Genomic DNA, 24,631 nt, shown 5'->3' on the forward strand with positions numbered 1-24,631 from the left:
AAAAAGAATCTCGTGCATGTGGAAGTAAATGTTAGGCGAAGCATTTTTGAAAGGGACCAAACACTAAAAAATTTAACAGGTAGCTGGCTATGCAGCGTTTTGGGGTTCGCGAGAGTGTTACCAGACAGAAGTGTTTGTGTGAGGCTAACATTTGTGTATGTGTGCGACAACAGATGCAAGGCGATGATTGACGACAGTAATCCGACGGCCATCCCTGGTGAAGAAATGCTACATGCTGTTCTGTTAGGACCCGGGCTCATCCTGAAGGCGTAATGTCGCATAATATGGGTTGTAAAGCGCTAGCTACTATGAATAACTGTGGAAACAGGCACGCTGTCGCTTTCAGCACCATATACGGGCTGATTATTTTGAAGTGTTTCGGAACATTTTCAATAACGCCTTTGGCAGACAGCAGAATTACTCGCAGGTAGGCATTGCTAGCACGAAAAAATCAAAACATCTGGCTGACCGGACTATTCTAGTAAAATCGGCAATCCACGCTGCCTATGACTTCTGTTCAGTTCTCTGAAGGCTTCCCATTTTTTTCTCTGCCCCAACAACCTCCTCATCGGTATTCATCTCTGCCTAAAAAGGCATAGAGGAGGGCTCTGGCTTGCACCTCTTGCAAATAAGTGTATGAGGTAGAAAGTTGAAATGACACCAATTCCAAGGAAGTTTCTTTAATTGAATAGAAATCATTCTGCCTAATTACATTACTCATAAAATGAATCGAAGTGGACGAAACGGCAGCACAGCTCAAGCCCACAGCATGCCCCAGCAACAGCAAACCATCTTTTCCTCCACTATCAAGTCAAAAGGCCCAAGCATCGCTTAGCATTTGCAGCATTGCACGATTCACCACGAATGCAAGCAGGGGACATTTTTCAGTATATAGACACAGTGCATAAAGAATGGGCAACTGCAGGAATATTCTGTTTCAAAAGATGTAAACTGGGCACACTAGGTTTCTATTTACCTTCATGGAGAGCAATGGAGTTCTAGAGTCTGGAGAAAGGGGGGCAATGAGTTGGAGGACATCATCTCCACTAGCAACTATTGTTTAAATACACATTGCTTAGGTGTTTAAAAGAGCACTTTATTTACAGGCTATAGCGGTGCATCCCGACAGCCTGAATGCAGTGCCAGAAACTTGCTGGCAGGCACTTTGTCAAGACAAGAGAAGGCAGGCCCAGCACATAGCCAAGCTCCGTGTTTTTTTTTTAGCGAAGCGGTCACAAAAGCTATGGAGTTCAGATTATGTGCTGTCCCTTGCTCCTTGCACTTAAAGGTCTTAAAAACTGCAAATGGACTGCGAGTCATGGTTGCAAGCTCTACAGCGGCCCTCGGTCAGTCCAGTGGCACATACTGAAGCTGGTCTTGTATGGGCTTTTCAATGGTCTCCAGGTCCACAAAGTCTTCTGTGAAAATCGCAAGGAATGAGCGTGAGTGCAATGCATGGGAGTTCTATGAGCTAAAGTTAACATACAGAATACAAAGGTCATTGGCTTCATAAGTGAGATAACTAAAACTGTGGGCCAATCACATGGCAGATACACGGCAACTTTTTTGCATCATAGCTCAAATGAACCTTGCTGCAGGCCGCGCTACTGCCAAAAGTTGACAAGCTGATTCCAGTGCCCACTTTGAACATCATGAAGTGTAACCAAGAGATGGCGCACCAGTTCGTGCAAGGAGGAATTGCTATCCAAATGACTGCTGTAGAAACCCAGAAATAGTTAGCGCTAGCATGCAGACCATGGTAAGAGAGAGAGCTAGTTCCCAGTGTGTGTCACGTTGCACACATGACACTAAACATAAGGAAAGCTACCATTCACCACAACCCGCTGCACTTTATTACTAACATACGAATGCAACACAAAAGCTAGGGCATGGAGGGCTAATAAGCAGCAATGTGCGAATATCCGAAACTCTGAATATTCTATTTGAAAGAACCCACAAAAATTGCTGTTGGTAGTTTTTTCTTTTTTGTCAGCTTCGTCGCTTTACTGCAGTGTTACGCGGCGACGCATTCAAGATGCGCTGCAGTGAGGCGTGTTTGCCTTGCAGTGAAGCACGTCAAGCTAAGAAGGGGGCACTGTCACAGGGCCCCTGCTGGTGCTTATGGCTACCCGATGCTATCAGCTCAAGAGATACCTGCCGATATCAAACACTAGTGTGTCCAGTGAGCAGCTCTTTATTGTGTGTCAAGGAACTGGAATATACTGGAGGGTGGTCGTGAATATGTTGAGCAGCTGTCCTTTCAACATTAAATAACTGCAGTTACAATACTGTCAAGCAAAAGCAACGTACCACAGAATTTTGTTGACCACAAAGCCTTATCGTCCTGTTTGCTGTGCAACATATTAGCTTTATTCTTTCGTACCTCTGGTCGGAAAAAACAATTTTTGCAAGACCAATGGTATTCATATACTAACTTAAAAAAATATTTGACTAAATTCACACTTGGTCTTCATAATTTGAGGTCGCTTCAAAATTGAAAATTTCGATATTTGCACATTTCTACTAATAAAGAACATGCAACCCGTTTAAACAGCTGTGCCTTCTTTTCAGGTGAGAATTTGCTTTACTGATGGTTGGAGAGTGGCATCAAAGCATGTCTGTGGTACTCTTTGCTTGCAGCACTCGTGGTATCCCCAGTCACGAAGGCAAATTTATTGACACTTTTAGCCAATGCGACTGTGACAATGTGCTGCTAAATGGCAAAGGCATGTGCCACTTTGGATTGATGGCAATGTCAAGGGCATACCTGCCAATCTGGCGAGATCAAAAATCTGGAGACTTTATTCGCGCCAACGGTGGTTGGGGGGGGGGGGGGGGGGGAGGTTCGTTCAAACTTTCAGGCAGTGTTCGATGAGCCCTTTTGAAGGGACCTTGCAGAAGCAGACTTTGCTCACTTCAAAGCTTTGCTCAAAACCTGGTCCTGACTAACGGCCCTTCACTAGCAGCAGGTGTTGGAGGGTTGTGCTCAACATTGACGAGCGGAATCCAGTCCTACTTTTTCACGCCAAGCACACCCCCGGGAGCACTAAACGAGCAAGAAACAAGCGGTCGCCCTTTGAGCGATTAGTAACGAGATAGCCATCAGTTTTCCAAGTGCAAGAAGCCGAAACTGCCGCGGAACAAAGCCCACACCGCCATCCGACCGCACGTGCGCCAATGCGCGAGCGGTACTATATATACGCGTGGGAGCAAACTAGCGCCAAAACAAACCATGCAACAAAAACCGTGAAAGGGAGGCGCGCGAAAAAAATTCCCTGTATTTCCACATAGTGGCAGCACATGACAGAAAATAAAAAGTTGACAAATTGGCGCGCTTTTTAAACATACAGAATATACGGCATCGACCATTTCGGACTTTGTTCACAACAGCCTCCAAGCGCCCTGTGCATTTGCGCGTGAAGCCACATCAACATCATTTCAGCGCCTAGCCAGAGAGCGTTGTAGAGCCATGCAAGCTAGGACTTGTGTCATGCCAAAGCTCAGATGAAAAACACTGGGTGCTCAGCATAGAAGAAAAACTGGACATTGTTCGTGCTATCGAACGTGGCACGAAGAAGTCTGTGCTGGCACGCGACAGCTGGAGATCTACCATTGACTACGGTGTGTGGCATTTGGAATGCAAAGAAGTTGCTCGGCAGCGCTGCTGCGACCGCGAAGAGACGTTGGCTCGAGGTTCGGCTTCTCGACATAGTCGCCTCTACTGTTGCTGAAGTGTCGCCTAATGACAGGTGATGAGGACGACAAGGAAAGCGACAGTACGGGCGATTCAGGCCCAACAGTGGCAGAAGCTGCGCATTATGTCAGCCGCATTATTGTATTCGTAGCAATGGGAACAGCAACCAGCAATGAAAAAGGTGCCCCGCAACTTCTGCAGCACTACTGCGCCCGTGCACGGACAATACGCAACAGCAACGAGAAATTTGCCATGCGAGTGTTTGCCGAGAAGTGGGAGCTGGCTGAAAAGGTGACCCGCAGCTGCAGCAAGTTTGAGGCCACTGTTGGTGCTGCTAGGCCGCGGCGGCATCAAACGAAAATAACACTTCTGTCGCGCAAAGTGAATAAATACTGCATGTTTTTGCCCTTTCATCGCACTCTCTCCAAGCTATGTTTTTGACAAGTAAGTGGGCGATCTCGTGCTATTTCGGTTAAGCAGTACTACCGTTTAGTACGTACTTTTTTCGAGCTCTGGCCAATTACAGTTTAACAAGGTTTCACGGTACTTGTTATATAGATAAAAGTGTCGATAAATGTTGGGCAATGCCTCCGTGACGAAATATCGCCGCCGATGTGGTCGTGGAATGCTTGCCGCTAGTATGTTTATATGGTTGGCTCCCGTGATCGGTCCCGAGGTTATGCGTGCAGGTTAGATCAATGACTGTTGAAGCGTCTCGATGTTTGTCGCTGTGTATCCAACATGATATGCGCGCCTATTGCCGACTAATCGGCCCAACCTTCGCACTTTACGAAATACGTGTTTTTTACGTTGCCGTGCCCTCTGTCTGGCGATGCATTATTTCGATCAACCCTGTAGACCCGGGCGAACCTTGTGTACCCACGGAGGCAGCCTCAGCCAAGGCGGCACCGTCCTGCGAATTTCAGCGTTCGGGCGCTGTGCGCGTGATCCCCACACAGAGCCAACATTGGAGAGCGCTCGCAGTGGTGACAGTCTGCTACCGCATCAGACGTGGCAGCGCGTCCGCAATTCCCTTCTTTCAGGTCGAAGACAAAGTGCTCACTTGGGCGGCGTCAAATGCGAGGGGCTCCGCTGCACACACAACTGAACATTTCTAACCATTACTTTTTCTTCACTTTTAAAAGGTTTCTTCACACTCGTCTTTTTCGGTTGAGGCATATAACCGGTTAGTACGTATTTTTGCCACGTCCACACCAACTAGGCATTAACAAGGTTTCACTGTATATTATGCCCGGACAAAAATTAAATTCGGGAGTTCTACGAGCCAAAATCATGATCCGAGTGATATGTGAAACCATGACTCGTGGTGGTGCTGCCACGAAGCCATCCGAATTATCGGGAGAGTCCCTAATATAATCAGTCGTTGATTGTATGCTGGTCGTCCCTGTGCCAGCCCACAAGAACAGTGCTCACCTTCGAAGTAGCCCACATCCAGTGTGGGCGAGTGCTCAAGCGGCGGGGGTGTTGATGGGATGACCGGCACGCTGAGCTTCTGGTGCAACCTGACTCCACACACATCCCTCAGCACCTCAAAGTCCTTGTCTTCCAGCTTGAACTCATCTGGCAGCTCGTAGAAGCCCACTACGGAGAAGGCATCAGACACTGCGGTAAGGCATCAGACATTGCGCAGCAAAAAACACGTACGACCAACTCACAGCGGTTCGGATATTCGCAACTCATCATGCTGTCGAGGGGAAACAAGCGCTTGCATCTGACCTTCCATTTTTATATGCGTCTCTTTAGTGCCAAGTGCGCTAAACAAATGAGAGGCAACATCAACTACCGTAACAGTCTTTTAAGGTGCTAATGTAATACAATAAAAAAATACAGTATGGAAATATCTGGAAGGTTCAAATACAAAATTAATATTCGTTGTTATTTAACTCATATTCTACTAAAATACGTTATGAGAAATTTGAGATCATTTGCTCGTGGCCAAATAGTCAAGGATAAGAACGGCTAAAGGATAGTGCTTGCCAGAAGAGAAAAATAAAGCAGCGACAAGCAGCATCGATTGTCTGCCGCTAATTCAGCACTGCTAAAACTAAAAACATCCACTACGACACTAATTTGAAGTTGGTGCATGGAACAGCATTTATCTTTTTCGCACAACATCCTGCATTTCATTACCTTATTTCCTAGGCTGTTTGCAGACTTCTGCACTCTTTTTGAAAACTGATGGTAGCGCTAAAAAGGACGGACACACGATGTAAAGACGACACGACGACGAGGTAATGCTATTGTAACGCTACTGCACTTTATTGTGTTCGTACCAAAATGTGTCTCTTATTTTGGCCCCTTATTTTGGTTCAAAATAAGGGGCCAAATGAGGTTGAGGTTCAAAAACCCTCACCCAGAAAAATAATATTTATTAGGCTTACAGCAGTTAAAGAACCTAATAACGCCTTGCCTCATACTATGTTTGGAGGCGATCAGATTTACTTGGATTTGCACAAGAGTGACGTCTCCGTATGCAGTCGACAAAAGCATTACTGCATTGGCGGTCTCCGTTGGCGGAGGTCGTCATGGAGATCAAAGAAACGAGCCATGCTTCTTTGTATCACTTGGCTCTCCCAAAGGCACAGGAGGTGGCGCCAATCACACGAAAGCAAAACTGCACAAACACACACACAGAGGTGTGCTGTCCGAGACACACCTGCTGTTCTGCGGAAACCATGTGCAAAATAGCAACCGACACCTTAACAGGGAAAAAAAAGCATTCTGCATTAAGTGATTACGATGATAGTGCTGACCGAAAAAAGAAAAAATGCCGCCTCCTGGAGAGTTTTATCAGCCAGAGCGAGCATGGCCTCCGAGACTAGGGCATGGCTTGCACTGTTTATTGGCAGCGTGCGCCTCCTAATCTGAGAGGCTATAGAGCTCGTAGTGGAGCCCAAAGGTCTTTTTCCTTTTTGTTTTCAACGAATGGTCGGTGCTCGAAATTTCCCATGGCTTCATCTGGTTGTATTTTACCATCTGACAAGTTACCTGCACTGGTTACAGTTTATACTCTAGCTACACAGGTTACAATCAATCGATATTGAAGTAAACAACAAAATCCGAGCAATGAAATTTGACCAGAGGCTGACCACACAACATAGAGGAAACAATAATGCAATGAAACAGCTGTGGTTTACCACTACGCCAAGCGATATGAAAGCCCGACTGCTGTCCACATTCATGTCGAGATTTCGTGGCAGTCCAAGGGCAAGAGAAAATTTCCCACTTCCTAGCAATTTTACGGCGGCCGAAATGCATGTGCCGCACCCCAACACAAGTGGCCTCGCTGTAGTTACTCACACAAGGCTTCAACTGGAGCTAGTCAGTGTGGCCTTCGGCTTACAGAGTTGGTTTCCGTAAAAAATAAAAGTAACAAGGACAAACAGCTTGCACAGTTGCTGGTCCTCATCCTCTGTCATATAGTAACAGATGGGGTGGGTTTGTTTAGATGATGATGGATGTTTAGCGTAACACAAGGAACAGGATGATCATCCAAGGCCAACAGGCAGCGGGCAGCTCCTTGCACACCCCTCTACTTTCTGTTCTTTCAGGTCTGCCATGCAGTGTGACAAAATATTTGTGTGGAAACTAGCACAGTAAACCAAATGCTTAAGTTACTAATGTGCATTATCCACATGCACAAAAAGAATGGTAGTAAACAGACGTTTATGCCTCCTTACTTTCTTTCTCTTCATATATTAACTGAAGCAGCGTACCCAATATGAATTTGTACATTACACAATGTAACTGCACCATCCTTTGGCTCAGCCAGTTGAAATCACATTAAGGGCAGAAGAAACCGACTGCATCATTGAGTTGCGACATTTTACAGTGTGCACGTCACCAGATCCAGATTTATGACAAGCAACAGTCAATGAGGACAACTAACATTTATTTTTATGCTCCAAGAAGACCACAATAACAGAAAATACAATCGAACACGACTATATCAAACCCGTTTACATCAAATTATTCTTTATATCGAACAATTTCTGAACACGGTATAGTTACAATAAGTATATATAGCAAAAGTTGCGCTTACATAGAACAAAAATAGAAGCGACTCCCGATATATCGAACGTCAAGCGGCAGAAAAGTGCCCCCAAAAGTTGGCTTTCCCTTGCGGTGACAGGGAAATGCCACAGCGCAGCTCCATCAAACCGCTGTCCCTACCATGACCGCGCTGCGTCTAGCGAGCCGTCGACACCGCCCTTCAAAAAATTATCCTGGCCCACCCGCACCGCTTGCTCAGACAGCCAATCAGAGGCTCTTGTGCCCTCGTCGTGCAAGATGGCGCAAGTGCAAGTTGTCTCGCTGCTTTTTGGATTCATTGTGTTTACACCTAGTTGGCCTTCTCCCGCACTGTTGCCGTAATAAAGCGGCAGAATTCGCCTTTCGCTGTGAAGCTCGAAATCATAAATCGGGTCGAATGTGGTGAGAAGTCGGATGCCCCACAGTGTGCAAGATTCCGAGGAGCACTCTCAGCACGATCTTGAAGAATAAGTGGGAGATTAGGACCTAAGCGGACAAACTCTCGACCCGGTGCCCGTGGCGCCCAATGCGTACACGCGGTCGTGCACAAGGGGTTCATCTGAAATTGCTTCTGACGTGCCGGCTTCCACATGCTCGGTGCTGACTAAATTTTGATCAGTATGACAAAGCCGCTGCTGGCATTGCCGAAGTTTGGACCGAACCGCGAGAATTTCCAGAAGCCGTTGATGAATCGACGGTCAACGAGTTTGCGAGTGCAGATCGTGTCGCGACCACGAGAGAGCCAGAAAACGAAGACTACATTGCCGACATTGTACCGAGCACAAGTGAAAGTGGGCACAATGAGGAAAGCAACGACGGTCCTTTGCCCATGTCCACCAAAGTGATTGGTGCACTCGCACTAGCTCGGTGCTTCTGCGCGAATGTGTGGAATGTTGCGACCTTGGCTGCTCCGACTCCTTCGACAATGTGGAGAAGTGCGTATGTCGCAGGCAGCGAAACTGCTCAAGCAGGAGAAAATGCAGGACTATTTCATGCGAAACTAAGCTGTTTCATCAGTAAAGCGATTTTATCAATGGTATGTGCTTTTATGACATCCAATTCTATAGCAGGCTTATATCGAATTATGCTCTATATCGAACTGATAGGCACTTTTTGCGAGTTCGATATAGCTAGATACGACTGTAGAGGCTAAATGAGGCTAATAATTGTCTCAAAAGAAATTTGCAACGATGGCTTCCTAGAAAGGGTAAAGCTTAAACAGATTCATGTACAACCAATCATTCCCATGCTGAATGAAGCACAGTACTAATTGCGAAGTTCCCTCAAGTATACTTATGTGAAATGACGAGCTGGCGCATGCCACAGCGGTTCGTAACACCACCCAGCTGCCACGACATTACCTATATGTCGTAGCATTTGAAAATGCACCAAACTTAAGCACAATGAAAGACTGACAGATGATACGAAACAGACACCTGTTTCTTCTTTTTATTGCACTTATCTACATACTGCAGCCATGGCAAGTTCCAACCTTCCCAAGTAAGAGTTTTAGTGCCTGAAAAAAATGTTACCTGCCAGAGGCTAATCTATCTAAAGTGTTATCCCCACCACATCCTTACAGTTCTTGCCTATGGCCAACACAGTATTCAAGTGAAGCTGGGCATTCCTGCATGCAAACTATAAAACAAAGATATGGGCAATGCCCTCACCTTCGTCGTCATACAGGTGCATGGCTTCGATTTCGGACTCTTCATCCGGGTCAGAAGGCCCGTCCTGGAAAGCAGGCGATTGTGAACGATCATTAGGCCCCAGATTCAGCTAAAGCAATTTCTTCCATTCAGTTGCCATCAGTTACTCAGGAAAGAAAAAAAACTTGTCAAACTGAAAATAGCACAAAATTAAAAAAGAAAAGAAAACTTGATGCATCATCGCCTCCACTCGGCCGCATCCTTTTTTTTTTCTCGGGCACTGTCTCGGGTTTTGCAAACCCATGCGCTGCGACGTCCTCTCTCTGCGCCTTGTCATCTGCTAGCCTACTGTTTCGGTTGCCGTGAAGGATACTCGGAAATCTAAGAATCTCCAGATTTCTGAATATTATTTCATAGTACTGATGCATTAAAATCACACGTAAACTCAATAACGATTGTTATAACAAGCGGTATTGTAGTAATGAAATATTTTTACATTGAAACTAAGAAGTCAGCAGGGGATTTCTGAAAAGTTTGTTAATGTGGTGTTCATAGTAACGAGTGTTCACTGTAAGAGAGTTATTTCACCATAGAAAACGTACTAAGTGGACGGTGCTGCAGCTTCTTGCTATAACCGATATATTGTTAAAACCAGTATAAGTGGGTTCGACTGTATCACAAAACTGGCAGTATCCTTCCATCTTTCTTGGGTTCATGTACAATAATGAGCCCCCGTAGAGCCTATTGGTGTTGCTTGGTCCTTTCACCTGTGTTGAATACAGCAGTATAGAACACCCAAGCCCTATGTTTTTGTTGTATTTTCTCTGGCGCAAGGTCGTCCAAAGCACAGCCAAAGTCTCTGGATTGTTTTGTGCATTTGTTACTTTTTCCCGCCTTCAAGGTAACCCAAACCAGTGCCGAGCTGGTGAGCTCACGTGCCCATTTTTGTTGTACTTACTTTCCCTTCGGTGAAATGTCACCCGAAATATACAAGCGAGTCTCACAATTGCTTTGTTGGCATATTTTTTCTCTACTTTACAAGGCTGTCATGCACAGCTTATAAGTGGCATACATGCCTACTTTTGGTTGTGCATTTATGTGTAAGCGTGCTTCCAGCCTCGCCGGTTTAGAGTTTATAGGCTTGTCTGAAAAGGCAAGTGTGGCCACCGACTAGAGACAGTTGTACGAGGCTGCAAGACATTTTGCACACTGTAGATATGACATATGCATCAGAACAGAGCCTGTGCCGCTCGCTATCACAGCTCCACTTACCACACCGAGTTCCACCTCTGGAACCGGCATGTCTGGAACTGGTTCGAGGCACTCAGGTGTTTCACAGAAGAGCTTCACAGGCTCAAGCTCCAAGTAGTCTGGAAGTCCTGAGGGAAGAACACAGCAATCGAAGACACCGGTTAAACTGAGCACCAACGGCCATTTTCAAAATTGTATGAACTCCGGCATGCTCACCCCTCCTTTTGTTGAGCTAAGACAGGACAAGGGACTTGAAAATATTTGGAACAAGTATGCTTCTCGTTTCACCCTTGGCACTGAGGATATCGATGCCAACCACAAACATTCAAGTTAAGTAAAACATTCCCTACACTCAATTCAGTGAGCACCACATTTTCAGTGACTGCCAGGTTCTCCTATCAGCAGTACATCTGGGAAGAACAAGGAATTGAATTGAATTCTGGGGTTTTACATGCAAAAACCAGAATTTCATTATGAGGCATGCTGTAGTGGGGGACTTTGGACTAGCTTTGACTACCAAGGGGATCTTTAAGATACCACCAATGCAAGGGACATGAACACTTGCATTTCGCCCCTATCGAAATGTGGCCGCTGCAGCGAGCATTTTTTTTTTTTTTCATTGCGTAACCTCATGCTTAGCAATGAAACACCACAGACGCTAAGCCAGTGCAGTGGGTAAGAATAAGGAACAACTTATTAGGTACATTAAGGTCTGTAATTCAGCCGTACATGTAAACAAGGCCGTGTTTTTTTTTTTTTTTTGATCTCCTAGAGCATTGCAAGTCATGCAGTTGCAGCCCCTATTTAAAAAAAAAAAAACATTAAGGTCATTTATAAGCATGCAAGCCAATTGACAAGAGAAATCGCTGAGGCTTACAATATAAAGATTAGGGACAAGGCATGTATCAGCGAACAGTCAATTGCTGTTCATGACAAGGAACTGCGTTACCTTTGTCACTTTTGACTATGCATCAGTTCGTCACAATTGCCTTGATGTATCTGTGTCCCGCGCATGTCATGGTTTTTAAACTGGTACCGCTATATTTGTTAGACATCTCTTCAATAAAATATCAGTTGAGAGTCTGCGCCACATTGTTTTTTTATCTTCCTTTTTGTCCGCATCTTGCGTTGCGCTGTTATTCAAACCTTACGATGCAAAACAAATTCTGGTCTTTTAGTAACAAAAAGCACAATATGATTATGAGGCACACCATATTGGAGGACACTGGATTAATTTTATCCACCTGGGGTACTTTAGCACGCCCCTAAATTTAAGTACATGGGGGCTTTTGTATTGTGCCCACATAGATATGCAGCTGCTGCAGCCGGGACGAAACCTGCGACCTTGAGCTGAGCAGTGCAAAGCCATAGCCACTGCGATACCACGGCAGGTCAAATACAGTGTAACCGCGTTAGTATATACTACAGTCGAACCCACTAGTAATGATCTCAGATTCAACGGTCTATGGACTAATAACTACAATTCAGTACATTTACTATTTTCTAACACTGCCCAATAAAACTAGTTCCAGATATGAGGAACATTTTTTAAACAGCTGCACTGTTACAACGAAAGCTTCGAACCTAATCACGATAAGAAGAAGGTTCACATGGAGTAATAAACCATGGAAGCACCACCAATTCGGGCACATTTCAGCATGCACCCTGCTCCAGTCCAACCGCAACAATGACAGAGCCTTTGCGACGAGCGAGTGACCGTCACACGCCGATTTCAGAAGTCGCAACGAAGGTCAGTTGCACTCAACGCAGAGGGAGAAAGCAGGCCTACAGCGTAAACAGCACGACACATCCAATGGTGAATGTGCCACTGTAACATTGGATGCAGGATGGCAGCACTTTCGTTCTTCCACAATTGTGCATGCCATATGACATGCATTATGCCTATTTCAATGATTTGGAATGGTTGTTTAGTATGCCCTCCCAATATGGAAGCAATGGCCACTCAAACACTGCTGTTATTCATGCAGCCTGAATTGGCGAGAACGCTGTACTACGTGCTGCCACCACACAATGTTCCGAAATAATGCGTAGTTGACACGTTGCCCATCAGTTCGTAACGGTTCGCAGTGACATTCTACATTTTGAACATCGCATTTTCTTTTGCTCGAAGCGACATAACAATTTTAGGGCTCTTATGTGGCTGACACACAGTCGCAATGCCGAGACCACGATGTCCAAGACCTTCACAGCACGGCTGCTTGCCACAGTATCTTCCGAAGTTTACGCTTCTGGCCAACTAGAGGTGAGAAAGATGAGATATGGCTCTGTGAATTGCTCTGAAATTTCACAATTTGAAGCTGCTTTTTGGTTCTGTGCACTGATAAATCAATATATTTTCAGGCACTTTTAGCAAGTTTTCAGCCAACCCATTTTGATGCAACATACATTAGGCATTGCAGATACATAAATGCATGGTTTCCAAAAACGAATCCATTACGTAATTTTCGCAATCCAATTCCCATGCCCCCCTTTATTTGACCTTACGGATAATTCGACCCAAATTTGCGGTTCCTAAAGGGTTGAATTAATGGGAGTTGACTGTAGTATACAGTCGAGCGCCTCTACAACGAACACCCAATGAAACTACAACGAAATGCCCTGTATAACGAAGGAATAATTGTCTCGACCTGTGTAACAAATCATTTCGTAGGCCCCAAGCACTTCGCTACAAAAGCGTTTGACTGTATACACCTGCATATTTGTCCTGAAAGAAACCGGTTGGAAGTTAACACCCGTGCCATTTGTCTTCCTTTCGCTGTCTCCATAGTTCTATGCGATAAAAATGTCATGCACTAAATACCAACTAGGCCGAGCTCAATTCCTTCTAAAGTCTATATGCCCACCCATCCTTGCACTGGGATGCTTGCTCTGCACGCATATGTTCGCCAACAGACTACACAAAAGTTGTATGCACATCTGTGCAATGAGCGGTCTGCCTCCATGCAAGCCTTGGCCGTGCGCAAGGTAGGCAAGCGTGACATGCACCTTGTCAAGAGTCCACAGCAACTATGTCTTATTAAGCATTGAAAAAAAAAATATTCTCAATTTAAACGGAACAAAAGTTACTGCAACCCTCATACAAGAATACAGGGTGCTTTTTACAGGAAGCTACTCTTTTGACCCTAACTGTGCTCGGCAATAGGAGCATAATGTCAGATCAATGAATGATGCAAAACCAAGCACAATACTGAGCCGAGGCCAAGAATGCAAAGCCGCACCTTCAACGAGATGATCCATGCCAGGCGCAGCGAGGGATGACAGCAAGCTGTCCTCCTGAGCATCATCTGTCACAGCCAGAGACGATTCGTCCGATAGCACATACAGCTCATCTGCAGGAAAGTCGGGACATTGCTGGCAACAGGACTTTGCAAACACAGAACCGTACTAACATTCTTGCCACAGGTAATGACACTTCATGCATCAAATAGTATTGGGTTCCAACGGTACTACATGGCAAAAATTAGTGCCATGTGCATTAGGTGGCAAGGATGTATCGAGGAATAAACGACAACAGATGCAAGAGTGCGTGTGAAACTTTCTGAAGTGGCTCTTCTTATCTAAATAAATTGTAAAAGATTTGTAGAAATTATCTAAGGCTTTCATATCATGTGTGTATATAAGCAATCATGTGATGCTTATACCTTGATATAATGAACTTTAATATAATGAATCATTGAAGTTTCTACAACTTGTCCATAGAACACCATAAATATTGAAACTCAATTGAATGAAGTGTGTTTACACACAATTTCAATATAACGAAATTTCGCTGCGGCAGCGAAAGTATACGAAGACAATAAATGCAAACTTCCACATGCACAGATGGTCAAATGTTAGAACTGCATGCGGCTGCTCGCAAACACCTCTCGAATCCCGCACCACCAAGAACAACCGCCAAAGCGAAGCAACATCATGTTTCGTATAAAGTAAAAGTGTGGTAAAATCCTACTGTACCTTGTGCGACGTATGATTTACAGCAGCCGAGGGATTTTTCGGACTCTAAAATATTCAGGCTCGTTAATGCACCGAGCTAATGCATTTTCGAGACCAACTTTTTTTGGACGAATTTAGGCCCCAGAGTTAGATTTTTCTGACAGAATTGCTCATTCCGAGCAACGCAACCTGACCTTGGAGGCCACCAGGGTGGATTTTCCACTGGCTTGGCTTCCAGTGGCCCGCTCTACAGCCTCCAAGATTGGGAGGAGTGCACTATCAATAGAGCGCGTGCGGCCTCCTCTGGTCTCAGAGGCCATGGTTGCTCTTCCTTAGCCGACAAAACACTCCAGGGGAGGGTGCTTTTGTTGTCATAATCACTTAATGCAGATCAGTTGTTTTTCTTTTTTTTCTGTTTCAGTTGCTACACCATGTCCACAGAGCAGGTGTGTCTCGGAGACGACGTCGCATCTTTGTGCATGTTTGTACAGCTTTGCATTTGTGTGCTCGGCACCGCCCCCTGTGCTTGCGCAAGAGCCAAGTGGTGTCAAGTAACGTGGCTCATTTTCTCGATTTCCATGGCAATCTCCACCAACTGAGATCGCCAATGCGGCGACGCTATTGTCAACTGTATAAAAAGATGACATCACTCTTGCACAAATCCAAGCAAATCTGATCTTCAAGCGTAGTATTAGGCAGAGAATTATTAGATATTTTTAAGCCACTCTAAGCCTAATAAACTTCACTTTTTTGTTACTTCTTTTTTTTTTGAGGGGGGGGGTGAACAAGTTTTTTCGACTTTGATTTTATGGACTATTTTTTGGTCCCTGCGAAGTCCGGAAAATCGGTTGGCAACTGTAAGTGTGCGAGAAGAGCCGAAAAGGAAGTTAGCTGGACAAGCGCCATCCTTCTTGCACAAGAAAGGATAAAGGAGAGGGGGAATGAAAGTCGGAGGCAGGTTGGTGCATGTCTCTTTTACAAGCGTGGCTTTGCCTGCGCTCGGCTATCAGTGTGGCTGAGTACGTATGCAGTTGCGCACCCCGTTTTAGAGGTAACCTGCCATGCATGCAAAGAGTGTGCGTGCCAACATCGCAAGGCACCACGTGTGCCGTCCTCCTGCACGTTAGAGTTGGAGGTCGCGTAATCTCAAGCTTTGGACACATGTTGAAGCAAGAGGCATATGAAGAATTTGCTCCCTGCTGCCTGCACTCTTCACGATAGCGTGTTTCGACTGCAAGCGACACTATTAGCCGCGGGAGTGGAGTGGATGCGAAAGCGTGGCTCGCTTCTCTACACGCGATGCCGATGTGAAGATATTGCGGACACGGCACAAAGACGTATCTTACGTTGCTGACCCTGAAATTTAACAAAATGATGTTTTGTCTAATTAACCGAAATTTGCTTTTTCGAGATGCTCGATAATTGGGAAAAGTTCGCGGCACCTTCTTTGCAAGAAAAATCCACCGGCGAGACTGGTTATTTGGGTAAAAGATCCAATTTCGATACAACGAAATGTCGATATAATGAAGCAAAAATGCAGATTTTACAGACTTCATAATACCAAGGTTTCGATGTACAAAGTTTTGACAAGGCTTGGGGTAAATATGAATACAATAGGTTGTAAGCAAGCAACATGGTTGACGTGTCGGAACCTGCATGAATGTGCAGAGATGCTGTCTATTGATCAGGTAAAATGCATAGCAGACTTGTATTGAAAAACAAACTTGAATGCTTAGAAATAAAGCAATCCATATACTGTTCATCTTTTTGTTACATCTTTGGCGGAAAGCAGATGAGGTTCTGAAGCAAATTAGAACCTTAAACACAGGATCTGAAAGACCAGTGAACTGAAGAACATTGTGAAAGATGTCACTGTGAAGAGCTGTCCGATAAGTGAATAACATTGAGAGGTTACGGAGAACAGCGGCACCTGCTATTTATGAATCCTCTTTTGGTGGACGCGAAAGCTTAAATTCGATTGCGGGGCTTAATGTCCTGAAAATGCACAGAAGGCTACGAGGGACGCAATAATGGAGGGCTCTGGATCAAATTTGGCCACCTCGGGTTCTGTAACCTGCACCCAATGCATGGTACACCAGTGCAGTCAACCTCCCACCAGAATTTGCTACCGAGTCACCATGATGGATAACATGAAAGCTTCAAATCCACCAAAACAGTGATTCACAAGCAACTGTGGCTTCTGTACTGCTCCACCACCGTGACGATCATTGCCACAAATCCAACAGGCCACTGTGCAAATGACATTGTTAATTTTTTTTTTTTATGTGCATTGCTGCTATACGGGGTGAGCATTTTTATGTTTGCTGCAATTTTTAAAGTCTTGGCGCTCTTTGGCCACACTTGGCCCTTGGGCCAATAAACACTACATATTATCATCATCAATTTTTCAAGAATGCCTCTGGCAGACAGCGTAATTGTCCCCAAACTTGATTATTAAAACATACATTTCTAGCATGATAAATTGAAACATGCATTCAACTAATTACCGATTCACTATTACCTTCCTAATTATGAAACATGTGGCAATTTACAAATGGTAGCAGGTAAGCTTACCACGTGAAGGGAATCTTCAGGATGACACTAGTTTCGAGACACATCCCAAAGTGTCGGAAAAAAGCAGTATAACCTCATTCATACGTTTTGGAAAAAACTGCGAGAGAAAAACGTACTAACAGGGAAAACGTACCATTCGAAGTAACTAAACAAATTTAACAGACTCGGCTATCGTTGACATTTATGCAATGCGAAGCATCGCGCGGATCTTAGTGGCACGAGACGCCGACATGCTTCGAGTTGGTGGTGCTCCGGCGGCCGAAGACACGAGCTGGTGGGCGACGCCGGATGCCACCGAAACGAAACACGATACCCACATCGCGCCGCCTGCAGCAGGGAATGGCGGCACGTTTGGATTATTGCCTACTAAAAGTGTGCAGCACACTACCAATTCCAATATGCACCACGCAAATAAATAGGTGCAAAACAAATAGGTGAAGATGCTTATCGGAACAGGTTTGGCGGCGATAGCTGTGAATGCGGTGTGCGACGATCCCGGAGAAGATTTGCAAGTACTGAAATCAGAAACTGAGTGCACACCGGCGTTTTCACAGGAGAAAGGCTGGCAAGTGTTGCAGTGAGGGTGCCGCGGCGGGCAGCTATATAGTACTGTTGTCGATCACACGTGTCTCACGCACTTTTTTGTTTACATGGGACGCACCAGCTAAAAAACGTATCACACGACTGCAGTTTGGCGACGTGCTAAATATTGGTGCCGAAGAATCGTGTTTTCCGGGAATGTATGAACCGGTAAAAAATTGGGGCCATTTTTTGCGTTCTCGATTGCAAATGTTGGCGCCGGGAAAATGTACGCAACGGAAATGTATCAGCGCGTTTCTACTGTACATAGGTTTTTCGATTACATTGTGCTTCAATGCATAAAAGAGCTTGTTGTTAAAAAAAAAAAAAAAGAGGTCAGTGGAACAAAAGTGCATTTTTATGGAAAGTTTGATGGCACGTATCTCCAAACTGGTGTCACACTGGAAATTAATTCCTAGTGGATGCTCCTTGCAAGCTCACCGGCTAAGATTTGTAATAATCAATATGTGCCATAAAGTAAATAAGAAGCTAATTAGCGATTTTTTTTATATTAGTTAAATATGTTTTTCGATTTGTGAAAGTAATGTTCGCCTCTGAATAATCTAGCTAAGGACAAGAATTATCTGCAACTGGACATTTTTTTTTTTAATCCAGGAAACTTTGAAATGATCACCGCGTACATAGCACTGTCGATATGCATTTAGGACTGGTTGTCAGTGCTGCCACGACGTCTTAATTTTTGTCTCATCAGTTCCCTCTTCGCTTAACTGCTTAGTGAAAGCTCTATTAAACCAAGTGGAGACCCGTTATGGCAACTACCATATTTATTCAAATCTAGGCCAATAGTTTTTTTTTTTTCAAATAATCATATTCCAAACTCTCGGGTCCGCTTAGATTCGAGGATGTTAGAATATGTGCCAGTTTTTAATTGAAACTGCTAAATATGGTGCACAGCTAGCGCCATCTAGAAAAGTCAGTATCGCAGCCGCTACTAGCTGTGCCAGTAGCCAACTGTACACAAGCGAGGTCACCATCTTTACCTGTGTCGTGTCAGCCGTATCGGTGTGCGGCGTTGTGTTATCGCAATGGCACCAAGCAGGAGATGCCACTACAGCGCCGCTTTCAAGCGAAAAGTTCAAGGCGGGCAGGACTTCGGCGTCGACGAGAAAAACGTCCGTCGTTGGAGAGGACAGTGACAGCAACTTTCTGCGTGTACCGCAACGAGGATGGCATTGAGCAGACTAAAGAAAGGCCATCACCACGAAGTGGAGACAGTTTTGGTCGACTTTGTTCGGACGCAGAGAGCAGCTGCCCTTTTAGTGACAACAGAAGTGCTCTAAGCTGAAGCTAGGAAACTTTCAAGGGAGCGAGGCCTAACGCCAAAGGATTTCAAAGCCAGCCGGGGCTGGCTTTAGAAATTCATGAAGCGCTTCGGCTTCAGCCTCCAACGTCGCACTTCAATCACCCAGAAACTGCCAAGCGATTTCGAAGAAAAGCTGATAGCTTTTCAGCGCTGTGTGCTGCGAAAGAGAGAAGTGGCAGGCTTACAACATTGGGCAAATCGGCAACGCCGACCAGACGGTTGCGTATTTTGATATGCCAGTGCCATACATTATGAATGAAAAGGGTGCCAAGGAGGTGAAGGTGCGCTCTGCGGGCTACGAGAAGCAGCGCACAACTGTGATGCTATGCTGCACAGCTGATGGACATAAACTCCCTCCTTATATGACATTTAAAAGGAAGACACTGCCTGCTCGAGAAACTTTCCCCAAGAAATGTCATTGTGCGGGCAAATGAGAACAGGTGGATGACGAATGCAATGCTGGAAGAGTGGGTTAAGATTGTGTGGCGACTGCGTCCAGGAGCCCTTTTGACAAAGAACTCGCTCCTTGTCGTCGACTTACTGTGGGCACTTGACCAACAATGTGAAGGCTGCACTCGCCCAAGCAAACACGGACCTCGCTGTCATACTGGGCGGCATGACGGGCCAGTTGCAGCCACTTGATGTCTGCATCAACAAACTTTTCAAGGATCGTCTGCAGAAATATTACACGGAATGGTTGACTGATGAAGACCACATGCTAACGGCAACGGGCCGCATAAAACATGCATCGCTATTGCAGCTGCTGGGCTGGGTAGCTGCAGCGTGGGATGACATCCCAGGTAATTTGATCGTGCGTGCCTTTAAGATTTTAAAAAGTGCAGCATATCTAATGCGCTTGATAGTACCAAAGGTGGTGTACTGTTTGAAGGCGACAGTGACAAGCAACACAGTGAAGAGTATAGCAGCGACGACGACGTTGAATGAGCTCTGCACGTTCAGATTCAATAAATGCTGTTTGCATTTTGTGAACGCTGTCCTCGCTTTTTTTGTTCGGCCTACATTCAAGGTAATATATTTTTTTGTTGGCTTCGGACTTTAGGGGGTCGGCTTAGAATCGGGGTCGGCCTAGGTTCGAGTAAATACAGTAGATGGCTATCGGGTAGCGCTGCTCAACAACGCTTGTACTTGCACAAAGACGAGGCAATGTAGAGGTGTTTGATGAATGGCAGAAAAACACAGTGGACTTCTGTGGCTTTCAGAACTACAACCCAATTGCAAGTGATGCTGTTGCTTTCAAGGCGAGTTCTGCTTGTACAACAGATTTTTGTCCCGAAAGTCTAATAAAACCACGCCCTTAATAAGACTTTCCTCACACAAAAGCCACACCTTGCAAATTTAAACTATTCCACAGTTGGTTCGCTTGGAACACCAGAAAGGCATTCAATGTGTGTTGTATATGGCTAGAAAAAGAAGTGAAAAAGCGACTATGTAAACCACTATGCCCAAAATCCTTAAGTAACCCACAAGTTTTAAGCTGTGCCCACACATCACCTGTAGTATGCCCTCCATTTCCTTCAAATTTCAACTCTGCACAGAATTTGTTTCTGCCAGGACACAGGGCAACATGCATGCAACACTTTCAAGCTCTTCTAGTTGCGCTAACAGCTTTGTTGCAAAAGAAAGCAATGTTGGGATTACAACATGAGGCACCAATGTGCAATACATATATATTTGTAGGTTTTGGACAGGAAAACTAGGATAGTGCGATCAAGCAATCCATTACCATAATTTACATCCATGCATGCACAGTGTTTATGGAACAAAATGCAAAAGGGAAACGAAATTCTGGAGTTCTACGTGCCAAAACCATAATCTGATTACAAGGCACACCGTAGTGGGGGACACCGGATTAACGTCTACCACGTGGGTTTCTTTAACCTTTTAATGATGGCAGATATACATACCCCATAAACAAAAAAGTTCTTTCATTCTCAAATATGCAAAACCTTTTGAGAATAAGCACAATCAACTAAAAAAAAACAAATATATTGCAGAAGCTTTTTCGGCAATAGAGGGGAAACACCAGGCAGGAAACTGGAAGTGCCATCTATCGGTTCATTCGAAATGAGTACAAACAGCTCTTGTCATATGCAAGCTATAAGTGTACATTTCATTTGGTTTACATCACATGCGCAACACCACTGCAGCCAGTACCTTGCATCGGTGCGTCTCCTTTGACACTTCTTTGAAAAAAAAAAGCGAGTTGCATGCCAAACGTCTCCCTCGTCCTTTGCTCCTGTTCTAAACCAGCAAATGACTAGCTGCCTGTCATACAGTGCCGTCTGAAAACATTTAGCCAGACGCATCTGACTCAATACCAAAACACAGCAAGAAAAACATTTTCTGGTATGTTGCCTGCAGGCAACACTCATCAATAAGGCTTTGACATGCAACTACGTTTAAGTACACAAGCATTTTTGAATCTTGCACCCATCGAAATGAGGCCCCGGCAACTGGGAATCAGCCCCACGACCTCGCGCTTAGCTGTGCAAAGCCACAGCCACCAAGACTCCCCGACAAGTTCTGTAATGGGCACGCAAAACTTTGTGCACATTCTGCCTCCAATGGGATTCAGCCCCCATGGCCAAAAATTCATCAGAGACTCGTGCAGATCAGCAGAATGGCATAGCCACCGAGACCATGCGACGAGTCGAGGTGCCAATCTGGACATTGTTACTGCCAGGACAACAGCGATAAAGTCTTTTCCTGTACATTGATGCAGCTTTCACTTAACTTTGTGCTAGTGCGTAATAAATTAAAAGAGAGGCGAGGCTCCAATGTAAAATTCACAAGGTTACGGCTCACCCGAGCAGTCGAGCTTGGTGTGCATAACTTCCATGGAGAGGTTGCCAGCCTTCTCTTCGGGACTCTGCAAACAGCAGAAAACATCACCATCATCATCAGCAGCCTGGTTACGCCCACTGCAGGGCAAAGGCCTCTCCCATACTTCAACAACCCCGGTCATGTACTAATTGTGGCCATGTCGTCCCTGCAAACTTCTTAATCTCATCCGCCCACCTAACTTTCTGCTGCCCCCTGCTACGCTTCCCTTGGATTCCAGTCCGTAACCCTTAATGACCATCGGTTATCTTCCCACCTCACTACATGTCCTGCTCATGACCTCCCCCCCCCCCCATTTCTTTTTTCTTGATTTCAACTAAGATGTCATTAACTCACGTTTGTCCCCTCACCCAATCTGCTCTTTTCTTATCCCTTAATGTTACACCCATTAACACTGTCAAGAAAACACTGCCAGCAGAAAACACTGTCAGGAAAAGAGCACTTGCCATAACCAACCAACTCTGTATGAATACAGTAGACTTCTGGTAATTCAAACCCGTTTGATTAGATTTTCAAGCGATAACTATCTTACAATGTGTGATCATGGCAATTAGCTGACTAATGTGCGCATTTGTTTTTTGTTTTTTTTTTCAAGAAAAGAAATGGACTGAAAATTGCCCGAGCGGTGCAATCGATAATGACATCAAAACCACCTTCGCGGCATTCGTATGCTTTATCGTATAAGATGGCTGTATTGCGCTGAAGTTGACTTTAGAAAACTGGCCACTATCGTGCAACACATATTAGACCATTGCCACTTTCTCATGCTAAAAAAAATCTGGTGCACGTTAGATTTCTACTCTTTTTAGGAGCCCTAATGTCATTTTCTACATTTGTTTCCTACTTTGGACAGATAGAAAGTTGGCGCACGTTTGAATTGGGGGTATGTTAAACTCTCGTAAATACGGCCGTGAATTCGTGGTGTGTTTAGGCATTGATGCGGTAGCATTAAGGGTCCCGTGTTGTAGAAAATCCATTGGCGGCATCCAGCATCCAGTGTCGTTTCAGCAAAAAGAATTACGAACCACGCATACCCAGGCCCTCCATGTGGCGGAAGGAAGTTACTGAACTAATTAAATTTCTCAAGCTAAAATACATAGAAAAATCGTAAAGTACAACTTATACACAACCTAGAAACATGATTGCATTGGATTGTAATTTGAATATACGAGAAAACATAATTCTTTTACGCGAAAACTCGAACAAATCCCGTTCCCAGTGTTTCTACCATTCATAGACCAGCCACAGCGTCTGCCACTTGCCCGCGCAGGCGCCACGGAGCACAGAGGCCATGGAGGGACGCGCCCAGTTCCTTGCAACACCTCCAGGTGGCGCTTGGCTTCGCCACACCACGGCTCGCGCAAAAGGCCGCGTTTCTAACCAGAAAGCCTGCCTTCGCGCATAGCGTTTGCCGCCAGCATTTCCTGGTAGATATGAGGGTTATGTACACTGCAGTTGCCGCGAAGTGCGAGAAGCAGTTGGGGATCTTTGAATGCTGTCGCTTTCCGCTCTTAAAGGCAAAGCTTCTGTGTCCTCCAAATTTTTAAGCATCTTAATCTTAAGCGTCCTCCATGGTGATAACAGAAGTTTACTGTAGAATGTGTAGCAACTTCATGGCTTCTGTTTATGGTAAGCCCTGTACACTTGCCCCAACCCTCAAGGCCAACTGTCATATGTGCACTGAAGGAGGCATTCTTTAAATGTGCCACTATTCAATTAAGGCATTCGAAACAAATGACTCCAGGTCACTAACATGCATTCTCTAAGTGGTAAATACTCTAAATGTTTCTTGCACGTAAAGGATGACACTTGGCAAGTAAGGTTAAGAAACAAGGCATTAACTTGATACCAAACTTGTCTCTTAATGCCAGAATTGGAATTAGATTTAAGGGGGAAGCCTGGTTCTGAAACCGAACTGTTTTTCAGCCAATCTTGATGAAATTATGCAGACTTGTTTAATTATTCAAGCTCATTTCAAATATTTTGTTTCTTGTGCATGCCTGTTTTTTTTTTTCAAGAGTTAATGGAAATTAGAAATCCTGTATACATACTGTTCCAAACTTCTATTGTAGAAATTCGCAAAACAACAATTTATTTTAATGCATGGGTCGATAGCCCAAAAGGTTAGGAATAATATTCTAGGTGTTTTAAAAAGTGCCTAATATACCATATTTTCCAGTGTACAACTGGCATTTCTTTTTGGAATTTTTTTCACTGGCGTGTTTTACAGAACAGTGCAACTTGTAAACTTTTTTTTTTTATTTCGGAAAGAAACATTTGTCAAAATCCGATTGGATACTATGGCCACGTGAAGCGTGCCGGGTTGACTTCCTCTGGCACTTACTATGCTTTGTATGTGCGCTATGGAGGTACCGGAGTTCTCATAATCAAGTTGCCGAGCGCTATGCGAGAAGGACAAAGCAACAATGCAAGCAGCGGCAGGCTGACCGCGAGTCGACCGGCTCCGAAGCCGTTACGTCTCCAGATCACTTTAAAGACATGAAGCAAGCCACTGGGCAGACTATGCAGTTACTGCCAGAGTACAAGCCCCTACCGCGCTCCTGCGCTGCCTTCCCGCTTTCTTCACTTGTGCTCGATTCGGCTCACTGTCACACGCTTTCATTTGCATGAAGGGGATGATGTTGTCGCCCTTGGACTTTATATGGAACATTGCAGCTACCATGACGGTAG

At 44.9% G+C, this 24,631-nt stretch overlaps 1 protein-coding gene across 2 annotated transcripts in view; it reads right to left on the bottom strand.

The window, feature by feature from the left end:
* Positions 1–666: 666 nt before the first annotated feature.
* The window catches only part of LOC142587563 (uncharacterized), a 36,900-nt gene continuing 12,935 nt past the window's right edge, over positions 667–24,631 (bottom strand). Inside the window, exons 5-10 of one of the 2 annotated variants that reach the window (XM_075698669.1) lie at positions 21,905–21,968; positions 13,887–13,997; positions 10,669–10,775; positions 9,418–9,481; positions 5,129–5,296; positions 667–1,418 (exon numbers count right to left, since the gene is read on the bottom strand). In XM_075698669.1, the coding sequence (XP_075554784.1) occupies positions 1,348–1,418; positions 5,129–5,296; positions 9,418–9,481; positions 10,669–10,775; positions 13,887–13,997; positions 21,905–21,968 (585 nt within the window). In that variant the 3' untranslated portion in view covers positions 667–1,347. The remainder of the gene's footprint in view (positions 1,419–5,128; positions 5,297–9,417; positions 9,482–10,668; positions 10,776–13,886; positions 13,998–21,904; positions 21,969–24,631) is intronic. The other variant, XM_075698670.1, reaches the window with a different exon arrangement.

This window comes from Dermacentor variabilis, chromosome 7 (assembly GCF_050947875.1).
Source record: "Dermacentor variabilis isolate Ectoservices chromosome 7, ASM5094787v1, whole genome shotgun sequence".
NCBI lineage: Eukaryota > Metazoa > Arthropoda > Arachnida > Ixodida > Ixodidae > Dermacentor > Dermacentor variabilis.